Source organism: Crocodylus porosus, unplaced genomic scaffold (genome assembly GCF_001723895.1).
Source record: "Crocodylus porosus isolate Cpor-Errol unplaced genomic scaffold, CroPor_comp1, whole genome shotgun sequence".
In the NCBI taxonomy this organism is placed as follows: Eukaryota; Metazoa; Chordata; order Crocodylia; family Crocodylidae; genus Crocodylus; species Crocodylus porosus.
In genome coordinates this window covers 16,397,812-16,417,924 of record NW_017728915.1, presented here as the reverse complement: position 1 = coordinate 16,417,924, position 20,113 = coordinate 16,397,812, and the positions used below count along the sequence as shown (strand labels likewise).

At 39.6% G+C, this 20,113-nt stretch overlaps 1 protein-coding gene across 1 annotated transcript in view; it reads right to left on the bottom strand.

Moving 5' to 3' along the window:
• Nucleotides 1–941: 941 nt before the first annotated feature.
• Nucleotides 942–20,113, bottom strand: part of LOC109310540 (nuclear receptor coactivator 5-like) — a 43,913-nt gene continuing 24,741 nt past the window's right edge. The window contains exons 6-12 of the mRNA XM_019535751.1: nucleotides 14,381–14,507; nucleotides 11,131–11,330; nucleotides 9,990–10,265; nucleotides 9,088–9,306; nucleotides 7,572–7,709; nucleotides 4,952–5,705; nucleotides 942–4,265 (exon numbers count right to left, since the gene is read on the bottom strand). Of these exons, the coding sequence (XP_019391296.1) occupies nucleotides 5,644–5,705; nucleotides 7,572–7,709; nucleotides 9,088–9,306; nucleotides 9,990–10,265; nucleotides 11,131–11,330; nucleotides 14,381–14,507 (1,022 nt within the window). The 3' untranslated portion in view covers nucleotides 942–4,265; nucleotides 4,952–5,643. The remainder of the gene's footprint in view (nucleotides 4,266–4,951; nucleotides 5,706–7,571; nucleotides 7,710–9,087; nucleotides 9,307–9,989; nucleotides 10,266–11,130; nucleotides 11,331–14,380; nucleotides 14,508–20,113) is intronic.

Sequence of the window (20,113 nt, the reverse complement as noted above, 5' to 3'; positions counted from 1 at the left end):
TCACAAGAGAAGGGGACCTGGAGGCCATCTATAAAACTTACTGGGGGGGGACCAGCAAGGAATGGGAGAGACCTTGTTCCCCCGAATGTCTCCCGGAGTAACAGTCATAAGTTGTTAGAGAGTAGGTTCAGACTAGACATTAGAAGGCACTACTTCACAGTCGGGGTGGCTAGGATCTGGAACCAACTTCCTAGGGAAGTGGTACTGGCTTCTACCTTGGGGGTCTCTAAGAGAAGACTTGATGATTACCTAGTTGGAGTCATTTGAGCCCAGTTTTCTCTCCTGCCCAGGGCAGGGGATCAGACTAGAAGATCTGCAAGGTCCCTTCCAACCCTTATCTATGAATCTATTCATCTATAATTGCATTGTTCTTGCATGGTATCACTTAGAGGGGCTGTTACAGTGCCTAATTCATTCCCAGAGCCCAATTTAACCTTACCTCCAAGTTTTCTATGTCTGAACCACTTCCCTTTGGGATGTCAAAATCCTCCTAATTTTTTCTCTTAAAATATTGATGTTTCCTGTATACTTTTCACCTGCAGACAACCAGCTGCTGCTTCAAACAGCTCACTGAAGGTACAGACAGGAGTGTAGTACTTGTTCTAATTTCCATTCAGACTAGGTAAAAAGTTACACATTCATTTCTGCCTATTAGTAAACAGAGTTAATGGCAGGGCAGGAAGTGACCTGCTTCCTCCTTCACCCTGCTTGGGCTCTCTCTAAACTTCTAGAAACTCTTTGATCTGCTACTGTAAAGAAATCTCAGCATCTTAAGTCTCTGTACCATTCCTGCCTGAGTATAAGGTACTCCTTGAAAAATGCCAGCTCTTAGCTTTCACATGATTCTCAACTATAAAAAAAGTAACGAAGCAATTCCTCTGTTGCAAAGAACTCAGAAAGACCACAATAGGTTAGAATGTTTTTGACACTATGGATTTCTATTTGGAATCTTATGGGTTTATTTTGTAAATCATGTGTGGGTATTGCACACCTAACAGTGCTAATACTGTGCAGCACCCCACAGGACCCTTAAAAATATCCCATGGCACGCCAGTGTGCAACAGCATACTGAAGGAGAATCACTGCTCTATAGGATAGTTAAACTTCTCTGGGTTAGGTCTCATCTGCCACAGAGCAGGGAGATGCATATGGGCAGTTACCCCAGAGCAGCTGACACATGGTAAAAGCCCCACCTTCTCTGCCCATTAGTAACTTGTTTGTGTGACCATGGCCTTAGTGAGACTGGAAGGGATGACAGGTCTGCTCTCACCCTGGTAGCTTACTTTGCAACTTCTACTATCTTTCAAAGGAGCTCAGTAGGCAGTCCCTCTTCCATTTATTTTGGGCAGAGGCCATGGTTCTCGCTCTTCTTCACCACAATTTCTCATGGGTGCTGCTATTCAAATGTTAGAACAGTTCTGAATTCATCACAATCTAATGCTGTATTAGGTGTACTGCAAAAGGGAAAAAATGAGATCCTTCATCCCAAAGGGACTTTTTTTTTTGGTAAAAAAAGCAAAAAAGTTAGTCAATGTCAGAAATATCTGCAGCACCTTCTCTAATATTAAATGAAGTCAAGTAAATAAAACAATTAACATTTGTTCCCTAAAGTTAGTGTTATTTGCTAGAACTTAGAACTAGGAAGAAAACTTGGCTTCAGCCACAAGACCTCTGCCTTACTCCAGTATCCAAGCTGGAACTGAATAGATCAACCTGATGTGGGCATGTACCTGAGAAGCAATTACAATTCAGATGTACTAGTAAAGCAAATCCAACTAAAAATTAAGAAGAATAGGAAGCAAAATGCAGCTTTGTGAGAAGACAGAACACAAATTCTAGAGCCCTTAGGGCAGCTCAGGAACAGTGAAGTCAAATGATGGTGATGGTGTGAAAGGTGATAGCATGAAAAGTATTCAAATAAATGCAAACACAATGTCCATATTAGCTTGACATTCGCGTGAAAGTTACTGTCATTTTTTGTCTAGCACTAAATTCAATTTCTGGTTAAAATTTCACCTGACTTTTTTTCTGCCCCCAAGTCCAGTTTATAGTGACTATTCAGAAAAATAAACTGCAGGATGTCACTAGAATGGAGAGCTGAACAGAATAAATTTAACAATTAATATCCAATTTATACAATATAACCAGAGGAGTCTCTGATAACTGGCAATGGGCCTGTTATAATTTATTCTCAACTAAGTATGTTAAAGTTTGAAAGTAAAGGACAAAGAATACTGGTCAACTTAAAAGCTTTACCAGTGAAATTAAAACAATTACTGTTACCAAAATAATTAGTGTTTAAAAAAGAAAAAAAACCAGAATGGAAGCTATGTGGATCCTGTACCAGCACATACAATTGTAAAAGGTTTTTAAAAGCAAAGTAAAACAAAGGTTTTTAAAAGCCTCCAAAAAGCCACCTGCTGACTTACAAGTTAGCATTACAATAAAACAACTGGAAATTAATTTCTCTTTCAAAAGTGAAGTCTAGGTTTGGTTCAATTTACACATATACCTAGAATAACACATTTTCCTGCACTGCTTTAGTGGTTGGGGAAGACGGCCTTCATTAACTTTGGCAGGTACATTAGGCACCACAGATGAGCAAAGCATCCTATTTAAGAATCTCCAAAACTTTCAAAATCCTCGCTGAAGCCTCACGATACCATCTACAGGAGACAATATTAGGAGAAGAAGCCTGATCTATCTTCTTGCCTTGTTCTTCAGCTATTAGACCCTACTTCCCTGAAGGGAAACAGTTTCAACTGTTTTAAAATGAGAGTCCTGGGTAATATACACCTATTAAGATCTTAGAACTGCTTTACAAAATGTTTCAGCTTAACCTGATTTACATTTAGCCTTTGTCTTAATACAGTTTGCATTACAGTAAATGTTCGTTAATGATCTTTTAATAAAAAAGTTCTGCCTTGATTTAATTCATTTAAAAATAAGTAGTATTTTACCATTGCAATTGCCAGATTTCCATTAAGGGCAGAAGCAACCATTTTTCTTCTTGAGTAATTGAGTTTAAAACAGTTTAAGAGCCTGCACTAACAATGCAAAGGAAGCAAGGATCCGAACTACTTTAATGTGTTGAGTCTGTTAGAGCAGCAGCTCAGCTACACCCACTAAAGCTCTTTCACTAAAAAAAACCCTCTGGGTTTACATTGCAATAGCAAACTTGATATTTCAATGCAATTTACTCTTTCAGCATAATAGCCTGTTAGAGGCAAAGCAGGGTACTACCTCAACAAACTCCATTCAGGTAAGAACTATAGTATCTTTCTTCTATTAAGATTTTTCCATTGAGGTGTCTCTCTCAATACAAATACACATCTTTCAGAGTCTCACTTCCACTGGTTTTCACAGGAGTAAGATTAGAGTCTTAATGAATATAGACTACTCACTTTTAATCCTTTAAAAAAGAATGATCTTGTTATTAAAATACACTATCTGGGAGGTCAAGGGGATTTGGTTCAATTACTAATTCTAACAAGACTTTACAGGTGACCATAGGGAAGTTGTTTACTTTGTACCTTAGAGCCTCATCTGTGTAATATCCTAATCTTACACGGGTACTGAGAGGACAATTTTATTAATGCTGTGGGTCCTCAGTTAGCAACAAAATAAATATATAGGTAGGAATTAGATGGGCTAAAGTCATTTCTGAAGACATGTTGAGTATTGCCAGAAAAGCTATACATTTTTTTCCCCAATCCATGTTTTCCTGGGCTCTTATTCTGACCAATTTAATGTCACACTCCTGTCTAAAAAAGCATTTTATCTATTACTGTACAAAGTGATAACTTATAACAACAGATTTTTAAAAGTAAAATTTTAGTTACAATGAGTAGTACTAAGGACTGTCTGTGCAGTCATTTCAACAGTTTTTCCTGTGTAGGAATCTTGGATACAGGGTAAAGGAAACGGAAATCCACAAATTCAGACTAAATACAGTATCCCTAGAACTTTTTGAACTTTACCTGTTATTAGGTAAAGTGTGTTATTAGTTAGCCTTGGTTGCTGGCACATGAAAGTCATCTATTTTTCATGTGTTAATTAAAACTACACAGTAGAATGGCTGTTCAAATTTAATATTTATAAAAGTGCAATTTCATAGCTCCAAATTAAATTGGATCTAGTACACTATTGGCTTGCATGGAACAACAAAAATTAAAGTAGACTTCAACATCATTTACCTAAAATAAATTTATGAGTATAATTAGCACATTTTCTTAAGGCTTCTATCTCTTGTCCTTAACTTCCTTCTCATCAGTGCAGAGGCAGAAAAGGATCTTGGAGTCATCATTGATGCCAAGATGAATATGGGCAAGCAGTGTGGGGATGCAGTCAGGAAGGCCAACTGCACCTTCTCATGCATCCACAAATGCATCTCAAGCAGGTCCAAGGAGGTGATACTCCCCCTCTATGCAGCACTGGTCAGGCCGCAGCTGGTGTACCGCGTCCAGTTCTGGGCACCACACTTCAAGAGGGATGTGGACAACATGGAGAGGGCCCAGAGGAGGGCCACTCACATGACTGGGGGCAGCAGGGCAGGCCCTATGAGGAGAGGCTACGGGACCTGAACCTGTTCAGCCTCCACAAGAGAAGGCTGAAGGGGATCTAGTGGCCTGTTACAAACTAGTCAGAAAGGACTAGCAGGCACTGGGGAGTCCCTGTTCCCCCGAGCACTGCCAGGAGTGACTAGAAATAATGGTCACAAGCTGGCAGAGGGTAAATTCAGATTAGACATCAGGAGACACTACTTCACTGTCAAGGCAGCTAGGATCTGGAACCAACTTCCAAGCAAAGTGGTGCTGGCTCCTACCTTGGGAGTCTTTAAGAGGAGGCTAGACAATCACTTTGCTGGGGTCATTTGACCCCAGTATTCTTTCCTGCCATAGCAGGGGGTCGGACTTGATGATCTGCTTGGGTCCCTTCTGACCCTACTAACTGTGAAACTTCAAATTATAAATAGAAATTGAAAGACTTTCCAAGAGAAGGAAAAGGTAAAGTATTTGTAGCATAATACAGTATTAAATACTAGATCTCATTTAAAAATATTTCAAAACTATTAGAAGTCAGCTAAGCAAAAGACACTTTCAATATGGAGTTGTGGTATGTTCAGAGTGTCTTCACCTTTGTTAAGAAAGCTGCAAAGAGAATAGAGAACACTTTGAATGTAAATGCACATCAGATCCTATCACCCCACGGATTTTGTTTTTAACAAGAAAAAAGTTTTGTCCATCCTTGCCCAGAATGAGTACCAAAATTAAGTCCGACCGTACTTACATATAAAATTATTAGACAGAAGAGTCAGGTGAAATTTTACCACAAGCAATCAGTGATGAGTTTAGTAAAACAGATAGATATTTAAATAGTCATAAAAGAAAACGACTACAAATTATGAATCTGCCATACTGACCTTCCGCAAACCTTTTTTGTTTTTAACAGAAGAACTTCTTCAAATTTTAAAAAGAGTTTTCATGGGAATGTGTGCAACAGAAAATGAGACGCATTTAAGTTGGTCTGAGTGTGCAGACACTAGCATTACAAGTTTATCATGCTCTCTGTCGTCTTGGAACAGGATTGTCACCATCTGGTTTGGTGTATTCCATTATTAAACATGGCATCTGTGACGTCTTCTTAGTTAAGCAAAGGCTTTGGTTTAACTACCCGCTGGTGCTGCACTGGTTTAACATGAACAGCTGTGACAAAATAAATTGAACAGTGTAAGACTGTTGTGCTCTAATATCTGTTCATCTGCTCCCGCCCAGCTAGGTCTAACTATTGTGTACACTCCTCCTCTCCTTCCCCAACTACAAGGTTAATTGGGATCTCCAGTTGAGGGTCTTCTGAAACAATGTTTATTTCAGCAAAGACCACAGACCGCTACAGGTTTTATACTGTAACTGGTCACAGAATAAGCACCCCAGACTAGCTGTTTTTTTGTTTTTATATGAGAGGCTAACAAAATAGTCCTGCAAAACAGTCCCAACTGCACTTGTCTTGTGAACAACCAATATCCTGCATCTTAAAATCAGGTTTCAAGCCTACCTGTGATACCAAGATGTCTTGTTACTTTAGTAGATGGTGTTATTTTCTACCAATAGAATCAAAGCAATTCAGACCTAAAGGGGACAAGAGCATGCCACCTAATAAATCCACCTGCTCTGAGAAAGAAACAAGCATACCTGGATCATCCCTGACAGATATTTAATTTATCTAGCCCTACCTTTAAAGCAGGGACAGGCAATTATTTTGGGCGGAGGGCCACTTACTGAGTTTTGGCAAGCCATCGAGGGCTGCATGATAGGCAGCCAGGGGCAGATAAATTAATTTTCAAAATGTTTTAGTGGTCTTGCGAACCAGATAGAATGGAGGGACATGGAGGGCCGCATCTGGCCTGCGGGCCACATTTTGCCTGCCCCTGCTTTAAAGCCTTCAGTGAAGGAGATTCCACAGATTCTCTAAGCAACCTGTTCCAGTGCTTCAATAGTTTTGCAATTACAACTTTTTAATTTTATTTTAATATCTAACTGAAATGGTCTTTCCTGAAGATTAAGATGATTACTTTCCATTCTACCCCTACAGTGAACAGTAAGAAAAACTGATCACCATCCTCCATATGATAACCTTTTATATACTGGAAGATTTTTGCACCCCCTGGCTTTCTCTTCTACTCCAAACCAACCTTCAACCAGTCCTTCAATCTTCTCTCATAGGTCATTTTCTAAACAACTTATTTTTGCAGCTCTGGTCTTGAATCTAACCAAGTTACCTACATCTTTCTGAAAGTGTGGTGCCTACTACTGAATAAGATGAGCAAGCTAAGGTCTTATCAGTGACAAGTAAAGCAGAATTACCTCCTGTGTCACACTGCCAGTGGGATACAGGTGTTAAAAGGCTAATGCAACGCTAGGGTATAATAGGCAAGGTGTATTCACTAGAGGCAAGGAAGTACTGGTCCCATTGTACAATGCAATGGTAAGATCTCGTTTACAAGAGATGTACAGTTCTGGTCATAAGTGTTCAAAAGAGTTTACTTTAAATGAGAATGAGTAAAAATAAAGTGCCACAAAGCTGTTTAACAGAATGGAGATTAATCTTTCATAAGAAATTATGGAGTTTGGCTGGTTTAAGATCAACAAAAGAGAGACTGAGTGGGGATATAATTGCTTTTTATAAATGCATTCAAGGGGCAAATTATAGGGAAGGAAAACAGCTTTTTAGGCTGAAAAACAACCTCAATACAAAAATCAAGCAGCTATAAACTGGCAACAGATAATGCTAGATAGAAAGAGATTCTAACTATCAGAGGAGTGCTTTGAAATGGCTTTCTGAATTAGGTGCAGGCAAAGAACTGAATTGCTTCAAGAATTAACTTGTAAGTTTATGGAAGGGTCTGTATGATAGAACACATATATATAATCAGTAAGATGTGAGGTCATGTTTTTGCAGTCCCCATGTTAGAGTATATACGTACTCTTGTAGTGTGGTAGGAGTCTGGTAATCCCATGTTTCAAGGCTTTTGTTGGTTTGCCTATAGTGACACAAAGCTTTCCCACTCTCACCTGGTGTTGGCAGAAGGCCTGGTTTCTCCCCAAGCAGTGGTCGTTTTGAAGGCTGATGGGGTGAGTATCCTAGAAGACCAGGTCTTTTTGGAGGTCCTGCTAGAAGAGGTGGAGGTTTACTCTTTGTGCCTGACATCCCTGTTTGGAAATAGGTTGGTTTTTTTGAGCCAAAAGTATTAATTTAATTGGTTTTGCACAGGATGCTCATATAAATTATACAATACACAAAAACTGAACTTGCAAATGTTGTTTGACTAGCTGACATTTATCTAAGACACTAGAGATGTAAACAGAAATGTCATCATTCAAATACATGCGTGTATAGCCAGTACTAAAATGTAATACTATTACTGAAAGATGTATTTCCATGGGATTACAAGTAAAAACTTTGTGATTATACAACACCTCTAAACCAGCATGCATTTCAGAGTGTTTAGCATCTGTATGCTATAAAAAAAACAGTTTTCCATTATATTACCATTGACATGTAAACATGGTTGAATTAGAGGACAGATTAACAAGCTAACTTGGTAATATGACATTATTACTTAAGTTAAATTAGTATAGAGAGAAGCAAACAACACAAGGCTAAATTAAGGTGGGCTAATATTTCACATCAAGCATTTTAGGCAAAAGACTCAGGCAGGTCCTAACCAGTAACTTATTTCAACAGTACTGTAGGGTATCAGCTGTGATTCAGGGCAAATACTACACATATCTTGTGACTAAGATTTAATGTTTATACCAATAGTGAATATAAGAAAGTCCTATATATTGCTGGCTAATAAGATTTTAAAATTGTTAAATTATACTCATTTCACATGAGTTTTGTTGATTAACACATTCATTTTAATCATAAAAGCAATTAATAATTAATTTTAAATTAACATGACATTATGGATCAGTAGTACATAAGAATCCTAAGCATCTAGGAGCACTGATACTTAAAACTTTGACTCAGGACTGCTCTTACTGCACCGGCAGTCTCCTTGGTTTTCTATATGCTTCAGTAAATTAAAAGGTATCTTTTTGCTGATGCCTCAATTTTGGCAAAAACAAAAACAAAAAGCTTAATGCAAATAAAAAAGTTCTCAGTGAACAAGAAGTCTTCCAAAATCTTAAGGGGTTTTTCTCATTCCACAGGAGCTTCCAAAGCAACCAAAAACAGCAAGAGGATCTGATATCAGAGTGATAACACAAAGTTTAAAAGCACTGGAACCGAAAGGCTTTGAATATTACACAGGATTAATGTTTAGGTAGAAAAAGACCAGTGAACTTCATAGAAAGTTCATCCCAAAGAGTAACGTAGTTAACTATTATTTAATCACTACTGTAAACATCTGCAAGCTCTCATTATTTCTGGGTTCTACCTCCCCTCATTTCCCTTAATATTGTTCATTGTTTTATTGAGCAACATAATTAAAGCATGATAGCAAACAATCAAATCTGTCAAGTAAATATACTGAATTAGTTTGAAATACAAAATTTGACATGGACAAGTTAACTTGCTGCTGACCTGGTGTTGGAAGAAGACCCCCAGGTGGCCTATCACCCAACAATGCCGGTTTAACCTGAGGAAGGGGCGAAAGGCCTAATAGAGCATTCCTGCTTGGTGTTGGAAGAAGAGGAGGAGGTTTACTTAAGGTATGGGTGGCAGTGCTTGTACTTGGCCTCACATTTGCTTGATACATCGTGTCATCAACTTCAGTGGAAGGATTAGTTTGTTCAACAAGGCCTAGTTTAAGAAAATAAAAAAATTAGCAACTCTTAAGAACACATGGTTAAAGACAATATGTGAGCAATACCTTTACAAGAATTTTTCCCTCTCAATAGGAGATCCAAGAAGTTTCTATAAGGTTGCTCCTATGCTCAGGAGGACACCAGAAACTCTGCCCAAAGTTCTTATTTTCTGTAATTTATGGAAGTTTTTGGTTTATCTTTTGAAGTTGTTCTACTGAATTTTAACCTTTGTGTATAACTTGTAAAATATGTAACAGCTGAATTACAGGTTTTATTAAATCATATGTTAAAATCTGCTTACTAGTTCTTCAAATATGACTAATTTAAAATGTTTTTGTGTGTATAACGTTATTGAAACTTTAATGCACAAAAGTGTTAGCAGAAGATCAGCAAAGACTTACTTGTAATAGTGAATCTTCTGGGAATGTGATCGCCCATTACTGGGTTTGAATACAAGCATTTTATGTATGTCCATTTCTTATAGGGTGTGTACATCTGATTTTAGAATACAAATACATGTCCATTAATGTATACATTGATGTTTTACAAACTTTGGCGCTTTACCCTCTGTCATTTATTTGCAGGCTGTTTACGTGGAATGTACTTAAAAACTGGTCTGGTACCAGGCTGATTTAAAAAGAAGCTTAAAGTTGTATTTTCGGGAAAAAGCATGAATACCTTCAAGCTCATCTTTCCTGGTCTTCAGGTAGTCACTTATTGAGTTCAACTCCTCCCGATATAAATATTTTCCCTCACTTAACAGAAAGAGAAGATGTCTAATGCCCAGAGGCACACTGTAACTCTCATAGAGCTCCCGTTCTAGGTAGTCATCCGCCAGATCAGCTGCTTTGTGTGAAATCTCGGTACGCTCCTGCTGCTCGCGCTCAGCAAAAATTTTCCCAAATGCTTTAGCTACCAGAGCCAATGCATCCTCCATGGGCATATTACGGTGTACTACAGAGAAGAGAGATAGCTTGCTTTATCAGTCTTGTGTTCTCATCTACTTTACACATGTACAAAAAAAAAAAACACAGAAAAATATAGCTAAATAAGTTTGTGTGTAATTCAACTGAGTGAAATTTTAAAAGGTTCCTTTTTTGAGATCAGTATGTCACTGTAATTATAGAGGTTAGCTTGACTCAATACAGCTATCTGAAACACTGTTTAAATAAGTATTAAAACTGCTACCACCACAATTAAAAGATTTCAGACCACTTGTGATCTGAAAATTGAGATAAATGACTCTTTTGATACTTGAACACTTGCACAAACACCTAACTGAAACAAGAGGAACAGTATTAGCACAGTTTTTTCTCTTAAATTCAGAACATATTTTACCTGAGTGGAGGGACAGGACAGTTACTTTCCATTCAGAAGAAAGTGCCTTTTTACTACTGTGTTCCTAATAAGGGGAAAGATGTGAAATCTAAATTTAAAATAAAAAATTCTGGAAAACTGAAGACTTAAAGATGAATTTTAAATTGGACCTACCCATGTACAAACAATGTAAGAATAAGAATTTTTAATCAAGTAATTTATATATAAACAGCCTCCATTACTTACTATATGCAATAGATTTTGTTGCCTGTATTTAATGCCATTTTGTAAGAAACAGTTCAGGACAAATGTTAATGTATTGTGAAATACTATAAATTAATTCAGTGAACTCTCCAAGCTGTCTCATCTTAGCTAGGTCAAATTCCATTACCAAAAATTGTGATGAATCAGTGCTTAATATTTTAATGGGTTCAAGGAAAATTAAATTGCATTTTTGAGTGGGGACTATTTTAAGTGACATTCTAAATGAAGCTAAACTTACTTTTGATAGACTCATGAAGCATGATTGCGGTGCAAGAGGAAAGTGCTACATTTGACTGTTCAACAAGAATACAAAATGGGGAACCATCATTTTTAACTTCTTGGAGTGCGCGTGTGAGACCCAACTCAGATGTAAGGTATATCATTTCCACCACAAGGCCATGATCCTGCAACCGATGGCCTATGGCTGTTGAATATTCCCTTAAAGAGAAAAAAGAGGCTGGTTATTTACAAATACAAGTCTGTGTCGCTCTTAGTTTTTGCCATGCTCTTTGTTCGTGTACTGTATGCTCTGTATGTTACAGGTAACAAGGGAAGTGTAAGAAACTGTTCTCTTTCCACAAATGGCACATTCCTGAAAATTAGATGATGCTTTTAAGATGGCAGAAAGGAGTTATGATTGTTGGGCACGATTGTGGTTGTTTTTTGGCACATCCAATATTTTTGGAAAATAGGACTCTTAAGGCATAACAAGTTGGGAACAACAAGTGATTTCTCCATAAATAGGAATGTTATAACTGAGGATCCCTGCACAGTCACGTGATTGAGTGTTATTCTTGAAAGTGTAATATTTTAATGAGTGAAACTATTTATATTTACCTTTTTATTTCTGCTAATCTGTCATCCCAGTATACTGAAGGCATGTTCAACTGAAACTAGTTTTCTATTTCCAAAACTGTACAGGTGATTATGTAGGTATTAGTGTTATTGTTTCAGTAAGTTTAAGTAGTTGGGTTTGTTTTTGGTTTTTTTCCCAGGTGTTGATGATAACAAAGGGGCATCAAGAGTTAAGTTCAATAGTGCCTGTGCTCAGAAAACAGATAGAAAATATGGCACCACATGTAGATTTCTCCTTAGGTGCCTTCTGAGTCTTACTGGCTTATTTTACTATTGGAAAAAAGTTTTGTTGCTGCCAGCACTCTGGCGGCAACATGGGTAAAGAGAAGAGCAATGTCTGTTTGATTCTGCCTTATCGATAGAGCCGCTAACTAGGTTCCAGTACCCTGGAATTATTAGAGGCTCTTACATACAGTTCACTTTTAGCTTCATACAGACATTCAGTTTCTCCTGGGAGATTCACTGCTCTCCCAGAAAAAAACCGTGAGTGTACAGATATTCAGGCTGTCTCCCAAGGTAAATATGGCTGCTTCAGAAGAAAAATAACCTGGCAACAACCAGGGTTAAATCACTCTCCTGGCAGAGTGAATGTCTGTACATACCATAAATTCTCTCAGAAGAACACAGTCCTCCAGCATCCCAGCAGGGAAAGTGTGATGCTCACTGGACTCTGCTACTCCAGCAAGGAGCAGAACATGTCTCCTTCACAACTCTCCTTACTGTGCTGTAGGGACACACAGGCTGACCATGGGCAGTCTGGGTCAGCCACTCAGGGCTGACCCCTTTGCACTGCTGCCATTTGTTGCCAGGCCACAGAGCACATGGAGATGTGTGCATAGGGGCCCCTCCAGCTGCACAGTGTCTGCACGGCAAGCTCTTCAGTTTTCAGGGCCTCAGCACTCGAATGTCTGTATATGTGGCTCTGGGTAACTACGTCTACCAAGAAAACAAACCTGGGAGAATTCTATGAGATTATCTGAATGTGTATGTAGCCTTTGGATGCATCAAATTAAACCTAATGTTTGGCAATGAGAAAAAAAAAAGTCAGTTCATAAACCTACTTTGAATTTTTTTTTTTTTTTAAAATGAAGCATGATCATTGAACTTCAGGTGAATCAACCGAACAGATCAAGTTGTTTCTGAAGACAAAAGGTATATCAGCTACAGTGTTTCCATCCTGATTACAAGTCTCTCTGCTGTTGAATTACAGATCAGATATTTCACAGAGAAGCAATTCATGACACTGTGCTACATTGGGTACTGGCTGAGCATTTGCCAGCCAAAACTGAGGTGATCACCCACCATAAAATCTTTGGCAAGATGCCACGAATTAAGAGATGAGCAAGACCTCTGGTGTAATCCAAATAATATCCAAGTATTAACAAGACTAGTATGTCAGATGGGAAGAAGGGAGGAAGAGGGAAGAAAGGGCATCGAATATTGTAGTCACAGAAGCAGAATTCAACATTCTCAGGAGAAAAACAGCCTCAGAACCGTCCTCGACTGAGTTTGATATTCCAAAACCAGAAAATGAGCAAGATACTGAAGCATGTGATGTTTATCATAGCTACAAGTTTCCTCATAGTTAAGCCATTTAAAAATAATGTGGATAGTGATTTTTGTATGGAACACTGTATATGAAACATTCCGTGGAGGAAGAGGAAGGATAAATCTAGTTTTGAAGTAGTGATACTGACATCATGGAAACATCAGAAATTAAAAGGTGAGCTTTTATGCACCTCCTGGTTCTCAAATCAACTCTATGGCAAAGAACAAGCTCTGTATATCAAGGATGATTAAGACTTTGATATTTGGCTTGATCTTCATCATCTCCAGGTGTATACTAGTAGTAATAAGAATTAATTAGCTGATAATTTTTTTCAGTCTTCCGCCTCATTTAGCCCTCCTACCTAGTTACATATCCATTTTATAATATTCCAATGTTTTACATCACTTTTGCTAAAACACTGCTCTGGCATTTAAAGAGAAAGTGCAATACTTCAGTGCAAACCTTTGAAGAAATACTTACGAGAGGTGAAGAAAAATTATTGAGGACAAAATCAAATTTTGCTTCAAATTTAAATATACTAAGAGTCAGCATCTTTTCCTAAATGCTCAATTTAATTTTTGCTGAAAATACCAACAAACTAAATGATAATTAAAACAGAAAAAACCTATTTCAAGTTATTTTGTGCATTTGCTAGCATCTTATATATAGCAAGGTTTCCCTTTTGTTTGTGCAGGTCTCATTTGGCAGCTGTAAAGAAAAATAGTTTTCAAATTAGGAAAGTGTATTTTTAACACATCAAATGCCAAGACAACTCAAGGGCCAAGGTGACTCGAGCATTGTTATAAAAATGAGTTTAGGAATGAAGTCAATGAGTTAACTATCTTTAAAAGGTTCTTCCAGGTGATGCCATGCATTCTTAAATATGCCGTAATCCAAAAGAAGTATAATTACTTTAGTCTGTACTTTCAACTACACAGAGTATGTTAAGGAATTTCAAAAAGAGAAGTTTAAGCTTAATCTTCAATATTACCTATACCTTCAGTTCCCAAGGATAAAGCACTTACAGCTGGGTAATTCTTACCTATAGAGTAAAATTAGCCTAAACATGTTAATAGAAACCTACGTTTGTTCCTTGCTGATGGCAACAATGACACAGTCAGCAGGTCTATTTTTATCATATTCTTTCTGTATCTGTTGGTAAAACTGCAGGTATAGCTTCTCCCTACGATCATCCCTGGTGTAGTCATCATCTGAAATCAAAGCACAAGTTGATTAAAAGGTAATGCTGACGGAAAGCCAATGTCAGAGCTTCAGTGCTGTTGAAAGATGAAAGTCCACTAAAAATAGTTCTTGCACAAGACATACATATTCATGTGTGTCACAAAGAAGACATAAGGCACAGGAAAGCTGTTTAACTAGGCTACAATTGACTAACAGGCCTAGGAATTATCCCATTTAGTGCAAGCAAGCCTTTTCTCTTTAATCTGTTCCACAGGGTTACAGCCTGGCCGGACCAACACTGGGCAAGAGCCACCTCCACACCCCAGTAGGCAGGACCCAGCATAGGAGGGCAGAGCAGGGCAGGGAGGCTTGATGCTGCTGCCACCAACTCTGCTGCTGAAAGCACCATGCTACCATGGCTGCCAAGGTGAGGCTCATCCAGCAGCAGCAGGGGGCACAACTCTGTGCTACTGTTACAGTGGTGCCTCACCTTAGCGGTCATGGCTGCATGGCTCTCTCTCCCATGCCAGGGCCTGTTCACTGGACCATGGAGATGTTTCCCGCCCAGTGCCAGTTTGGCTAGGTTGCAGCCCCATGCTCCACTGTGGGTGCAGAAATCTGGGGGGGAGTGGCCTCTCATGGCCACCCCCACCCCACCCGCCTAGCCCCACATACTGGAGCAGTGGGTCAGGAGTGAGAAGCACCAGCACGGCTGGGGAGGAGCAATGGGTCAGGAATGAAGGGTACCAGCACAGCTGGGGGCGGGGGGGTCATACTGTGGGTCTGGAGTGAGGTGCACCAACAAGGGGGACAGATTGTGGGTCAGAAGTGAGGGGCACTGGCAGAGCCAGAAGCACCAGTATATCAGAGCTGCTCGTGCCAAAGCAGCACGGGGGACAGCCATAGCTGGACCCACATCCTGGTGAGCAAAGGGGGCAGGGGGAGCTCTGATTTTCCATGGTAAAAAAAAAACAAACAAACCAAAATCAAATGCCAAAATACATAGGTATTTAGAATTTATTTTACTATAAGGATTGAGACACTTGGTATGTTTCCAAATTGCTTTAAAATTGTAAATATATCAATAAAACATTGTATTCAACTGACACACATACATAGTGGCATTTTATTTTAATCACAGAAAAACGTGGATTTGGGGTTTTCAAATCAGAAAATTTTGGATTTTTTTAAACAGAGAAAACCAGGGTCTCTGATCATCAGAAATTAGCGTGGTTGCTGTCCAATCTTGAGTCAGGTTCCCAGATGGTTAGTATCTTCCTTAGTATTAATCAAGAATACATCTGCCCCCAGCTTCCTACATTCCTGAAAAACTCAAACACCAAATAGATTTTCAGCGGATAAAAACTGCTACTCCTCGCTTCAGTACAAGTTCAGCCACCTCTTTTGGTCTCGTCAACCTGTGGGGGATGGCAGCTCTCCCCATACTCTTTGCTGCAGAGGTTTTTATTAGAAAGTTTCATATTTTTTTCACTCAGGTGCACAATAATTATTTAAATTAGTCAAAAGAGCATCAACTGTTCTGAGAGCAATGTTTCCCTTCACAAAACCCAATTACAAACATTTGAGAGACAGTTGCTCACTTCTGAATACGCAATACTCTTCCTAGGAATCAGACAGTGGCTTTTATTCCCTGTCCCCTTGATTCTGAAAATCAGGGGAAAAGCAAAACACACTCACACCCAGGCCATCAGAGACACTACAGGCAGTCCTCAGACTTATGACAATTGGTTCCTGAAAACTGTGTCTTAAGTCAAAACGTTGCAACCCAGAACCAATTCTCATAAGAAACAATGTTATAAATGGGGGATTGGTTCCTGAACCAAGGCCTGATACCCTATTTTCACCAAAAATACCCCAGAATTGTGTACTCAATCAATTATAGATGAGTAATATAGCTACATTAATGTATTTATATTGTAAATAACAATCATATTGATTTGGAAGGACTTCTTCGAGGCGACTATGCTGGACTTTCTGAAGGGCTCTTGGTTGGGCTTTTTGAAGGGCTCTTGGCTGGAGTCTTCTCAGGAGTTTTGGCTGCAAGTTTTTCTGGAGTCGTGTCTGCTTTCCTAAAGAAAGTGTCCAAGGAAGTTTGGACAGAAGTTTTCCAGGGAGATGGGCAACACAGCAAATTTGTTCACTGGCATGGCATCACATCGGATCAAACGTTGCAAGCTGAAACTGATGTCATAATATTGAAACAGGGCATCAATTTATAAATAAGTGTGAAACGTTGCAACTCGAAACGCTGCAAGTCGAGGACTGCTTGCATATGCATTTGAACAGCACCATGCATCCTTCAACAGACCCCTATTCCTCATTTTGCTGCAAACATCACTGCTTCAACTCTGATAGAACAGGATCCAAATTTACCATTTAGCCCTCTTAGAGATGCCTACAAATTGCAATTTTGAGAGTTTATGCTGTTCTGTGAAGAAAAAGCTGCCCGTGACTATCCAGCCACACCACCACACAGATTTTCTTCAGTTGAACAAACCTCTGCTTCCCCCACACTTCTGCAGTATTATGGAACTCACCTAAACCTCCCAAACCTGTTTCTGATGCTCCAAAGATCAAAATGACTTTTCATGCCTCTTTGGCAGGCTACCTTTCTTTCCTTAAAAATGAACAATAAAAGGTTCGTGGTGATGCTGATGTTTGCATTATCTGAGAATACCTGTAATCTAAGATTCCAGAGGGCCAGCATCCTTTTCTTCATTATCAGCTTCTGGTGACCATCTGTATAATTTAATTAAGACTATCAGCTATATTATAAGCAGACAAGGTTCTTTGGGTGAATCTGATATCTTTTATTAGACCAACTTAAATAGTTGGGGGAAAAAATTTTAAGCTTTCGAGTTCAAATACCCTTCATCAGGCTGAGTTTCAGCAGTTGGTGTGTGCTCTTCCTGGATGGAATGAAAAGTAAAGAAGCCAAAGGCTGGGTTGGTATGCATACGAGATAGGCAGTCAGTGAAGATGTAGATTGAGGAGTCAATGGACAAGAGACAGGCTGGGTGGTGGGGAGAGAAGGGGGATGAATAGTGGAGAGATACCTGGGAAGTCAGATGTCAGGCAGATTATAATGTGTCATAAATCCAATGTCTATATTTAGTCCATGATTTTTAGTATCCAGGAGGGTGATGAAGTGGAGTTTGTAGGCTTGTTTCTGGGAAGTGTTTTGTAAGTCTTCTATGAGGATTACAACTGAGAGGTTGGAGAAAGAGTGGTTTTCTTGTGAGAAATGTGCCTCCACAGGTAATTGGGTATTCCTGTCTTCGACAGATTTCGGGTGTGCATTCATTCTGGTGTGCAGTTGTTGTTTGGTCTCTCCTAGTATTTTCCATCAGGGCCTACACAACCTACACCCCTATAACTAAGTTATAATTCATCCCAAGAACCGTTCAGCAGTACAAGAGATTCTGCAATAGAAGGCAAAGACCTTCACTAACCTCATAATGCAGTAATCTGCAGAACCAGCTATCGAAATGAGCCACTGCCGCTTCAGAATCTTATTCTTTTTCATGAAGTTCTCCATTCTGCACAGCACTGCAACTAACATTCCAGAAGTGTTATATCCTTTACCTTTCCCCTTGCCATCAAATCAGTGGGTCATCTCAGAACATAATAGCTGCCTTAGTCTAAACTCCAAACCAGATGCTCCTTCTGCATGTGTGTGAACTTTCAGGTCAGCCTCTAGCATCTTATTCTTTCTGCAAAAAGCCCTCTATTACATGAATCCAAGAACTATCCCCCTACATAAGTCTCAATATCTTTATTCACTCTTCAAAAGATTGGGGGAGAACTATTTCAGAAAGGGTGACTTGTAGCTGGGTACAAAAGTGTCATCCTATTGTATCCATGCAAAATTAAGATGGCCAGTTCATACATAGTAAACTTCAGGACTGCTTGGCCCTTCTAATCAATACCATTAACTCTGCCAATCTTCTCTGCAGGAACTCCAGTAATACCAGCTTGTCTCCCTTTGATAACAAAATAGGTGAGAATGGGGACAGATGGACAGACACTTCTTTCCTTCTGCTCCTCCCACTTCCATTGTTCCAGCCAGTGCTTGAAATGAGCCCTACATGCAGTTATACAGTTCATGATCCAGCTTGCCCACAAACAGAAAATCATCTAGGTTGTTTACACTACATTTTGCAAACCCAGCTCCTGTACTTCAATCTGCATCACCAGTGCGCTAAACTCGTCAAATGTTCAGCAGGATATTTACCATCCCCTTAAAATGGCCTTATCAAAATAAGCTTGAATTTCAAAATAAAACTCCAGAATGCTAGAATCCCAAGGGTATATTGAGAGTACCAGAAAAGCCAATCTGAAGTCACATTTCACTTGACTTGCTCCAGGATTGCAAAGCCTCACCATATTTGCAAGAGCATTCAATTAATAAACTATAGACATAATTCCAGGAGCACTAATTTGCTGAACTTCCTTGTGGAAATGACAGGTGGGGAGTATTGCTTAATCCCCACCATGCACCTTCCTAGGAGAAACTTACAGGTCGGGTGTAAATGGACATAACCAGTTCTGCAATTCTATTAATTATTTCTTACAAAGACTCTCTATAAGGAAGCCCTCTGTGGACTTACATTTCTGACACATGTGAATTCTAACTTCTTTAGAATTTTCCAATGTTAACTCCTCCCATAAAAGGCCCATCTGATCAAGAAAACCCCAAAGGATGATCTTGAGTTTAAAGGGATAAAACTCTTTCCCACATTCCTACAGCCTAGTTCTCTCTCTGGATGTGAAGAGCATATGGTTGACTCTTCCTTTTACTAGACTGGTTACCCTGGTTCTTTCCAACCCATGAGGAAGACATGCTAATACAAGGAAGGGAAAGAGAAAAGTCACCCTTAAAGAAGCCTGTCAGTTGTTGGCCTCTCTCTCCAACTCAGGAAGGACTGACACTATGTTCAAAATCTGGTTCCAAACCATTTCTCAGGGCTTCAGCTTTACTGCTAGCTGGGGTTATTGCAGGGCCCTTGGCATGGCTTTACGAGCACTTGTGGTGCTCGGGCCAGGTGCCAGATGATTGGAAGATAGCTAACATGGTCCCCATCTTCAAAAAAGGGAAGAGAGAGGACTTGGGAAACTCTTTGAGAAGATCCTCAAGGAGCACATCTGTGATGGGCCGGCTTCGGGGATGATGCGCAAGGGCAACCAGCACGGTTTCATTAGGGGCAGGTCATGTCAGACCAACCTGATTGCCTTTTATGATCAGCTCACAAAGGCAATGGATGCAGGTGTTGCCATGGACGTAGTCTTTCTAGACTTCAGCAAGGCCTTTGATACCGCCTCCCACCCCATCCTCATTAAAAAACTAGGTGACTGTGGCACTGATGCCTACACAGTCAGATGGATAGTAGACTGACTCAAGGGTCGTACTCAGAGGGTGGTGGTGGACGGGTCATATTCAACCTGGGGGGAAGTAGGTAACGGAGTCCCCCAGGGCTCGGTCCTTGGGCCTGCACTGTTCAATTTCTTCATCAGCGATTTGAACAACAGGGTGAAAAGCAACCTGTTTAAATTTGCTGATGGTACCAAAATTTGGGGTGAGGTGAGCACGCTAGTAGGGAGGGAAAGATTGCAG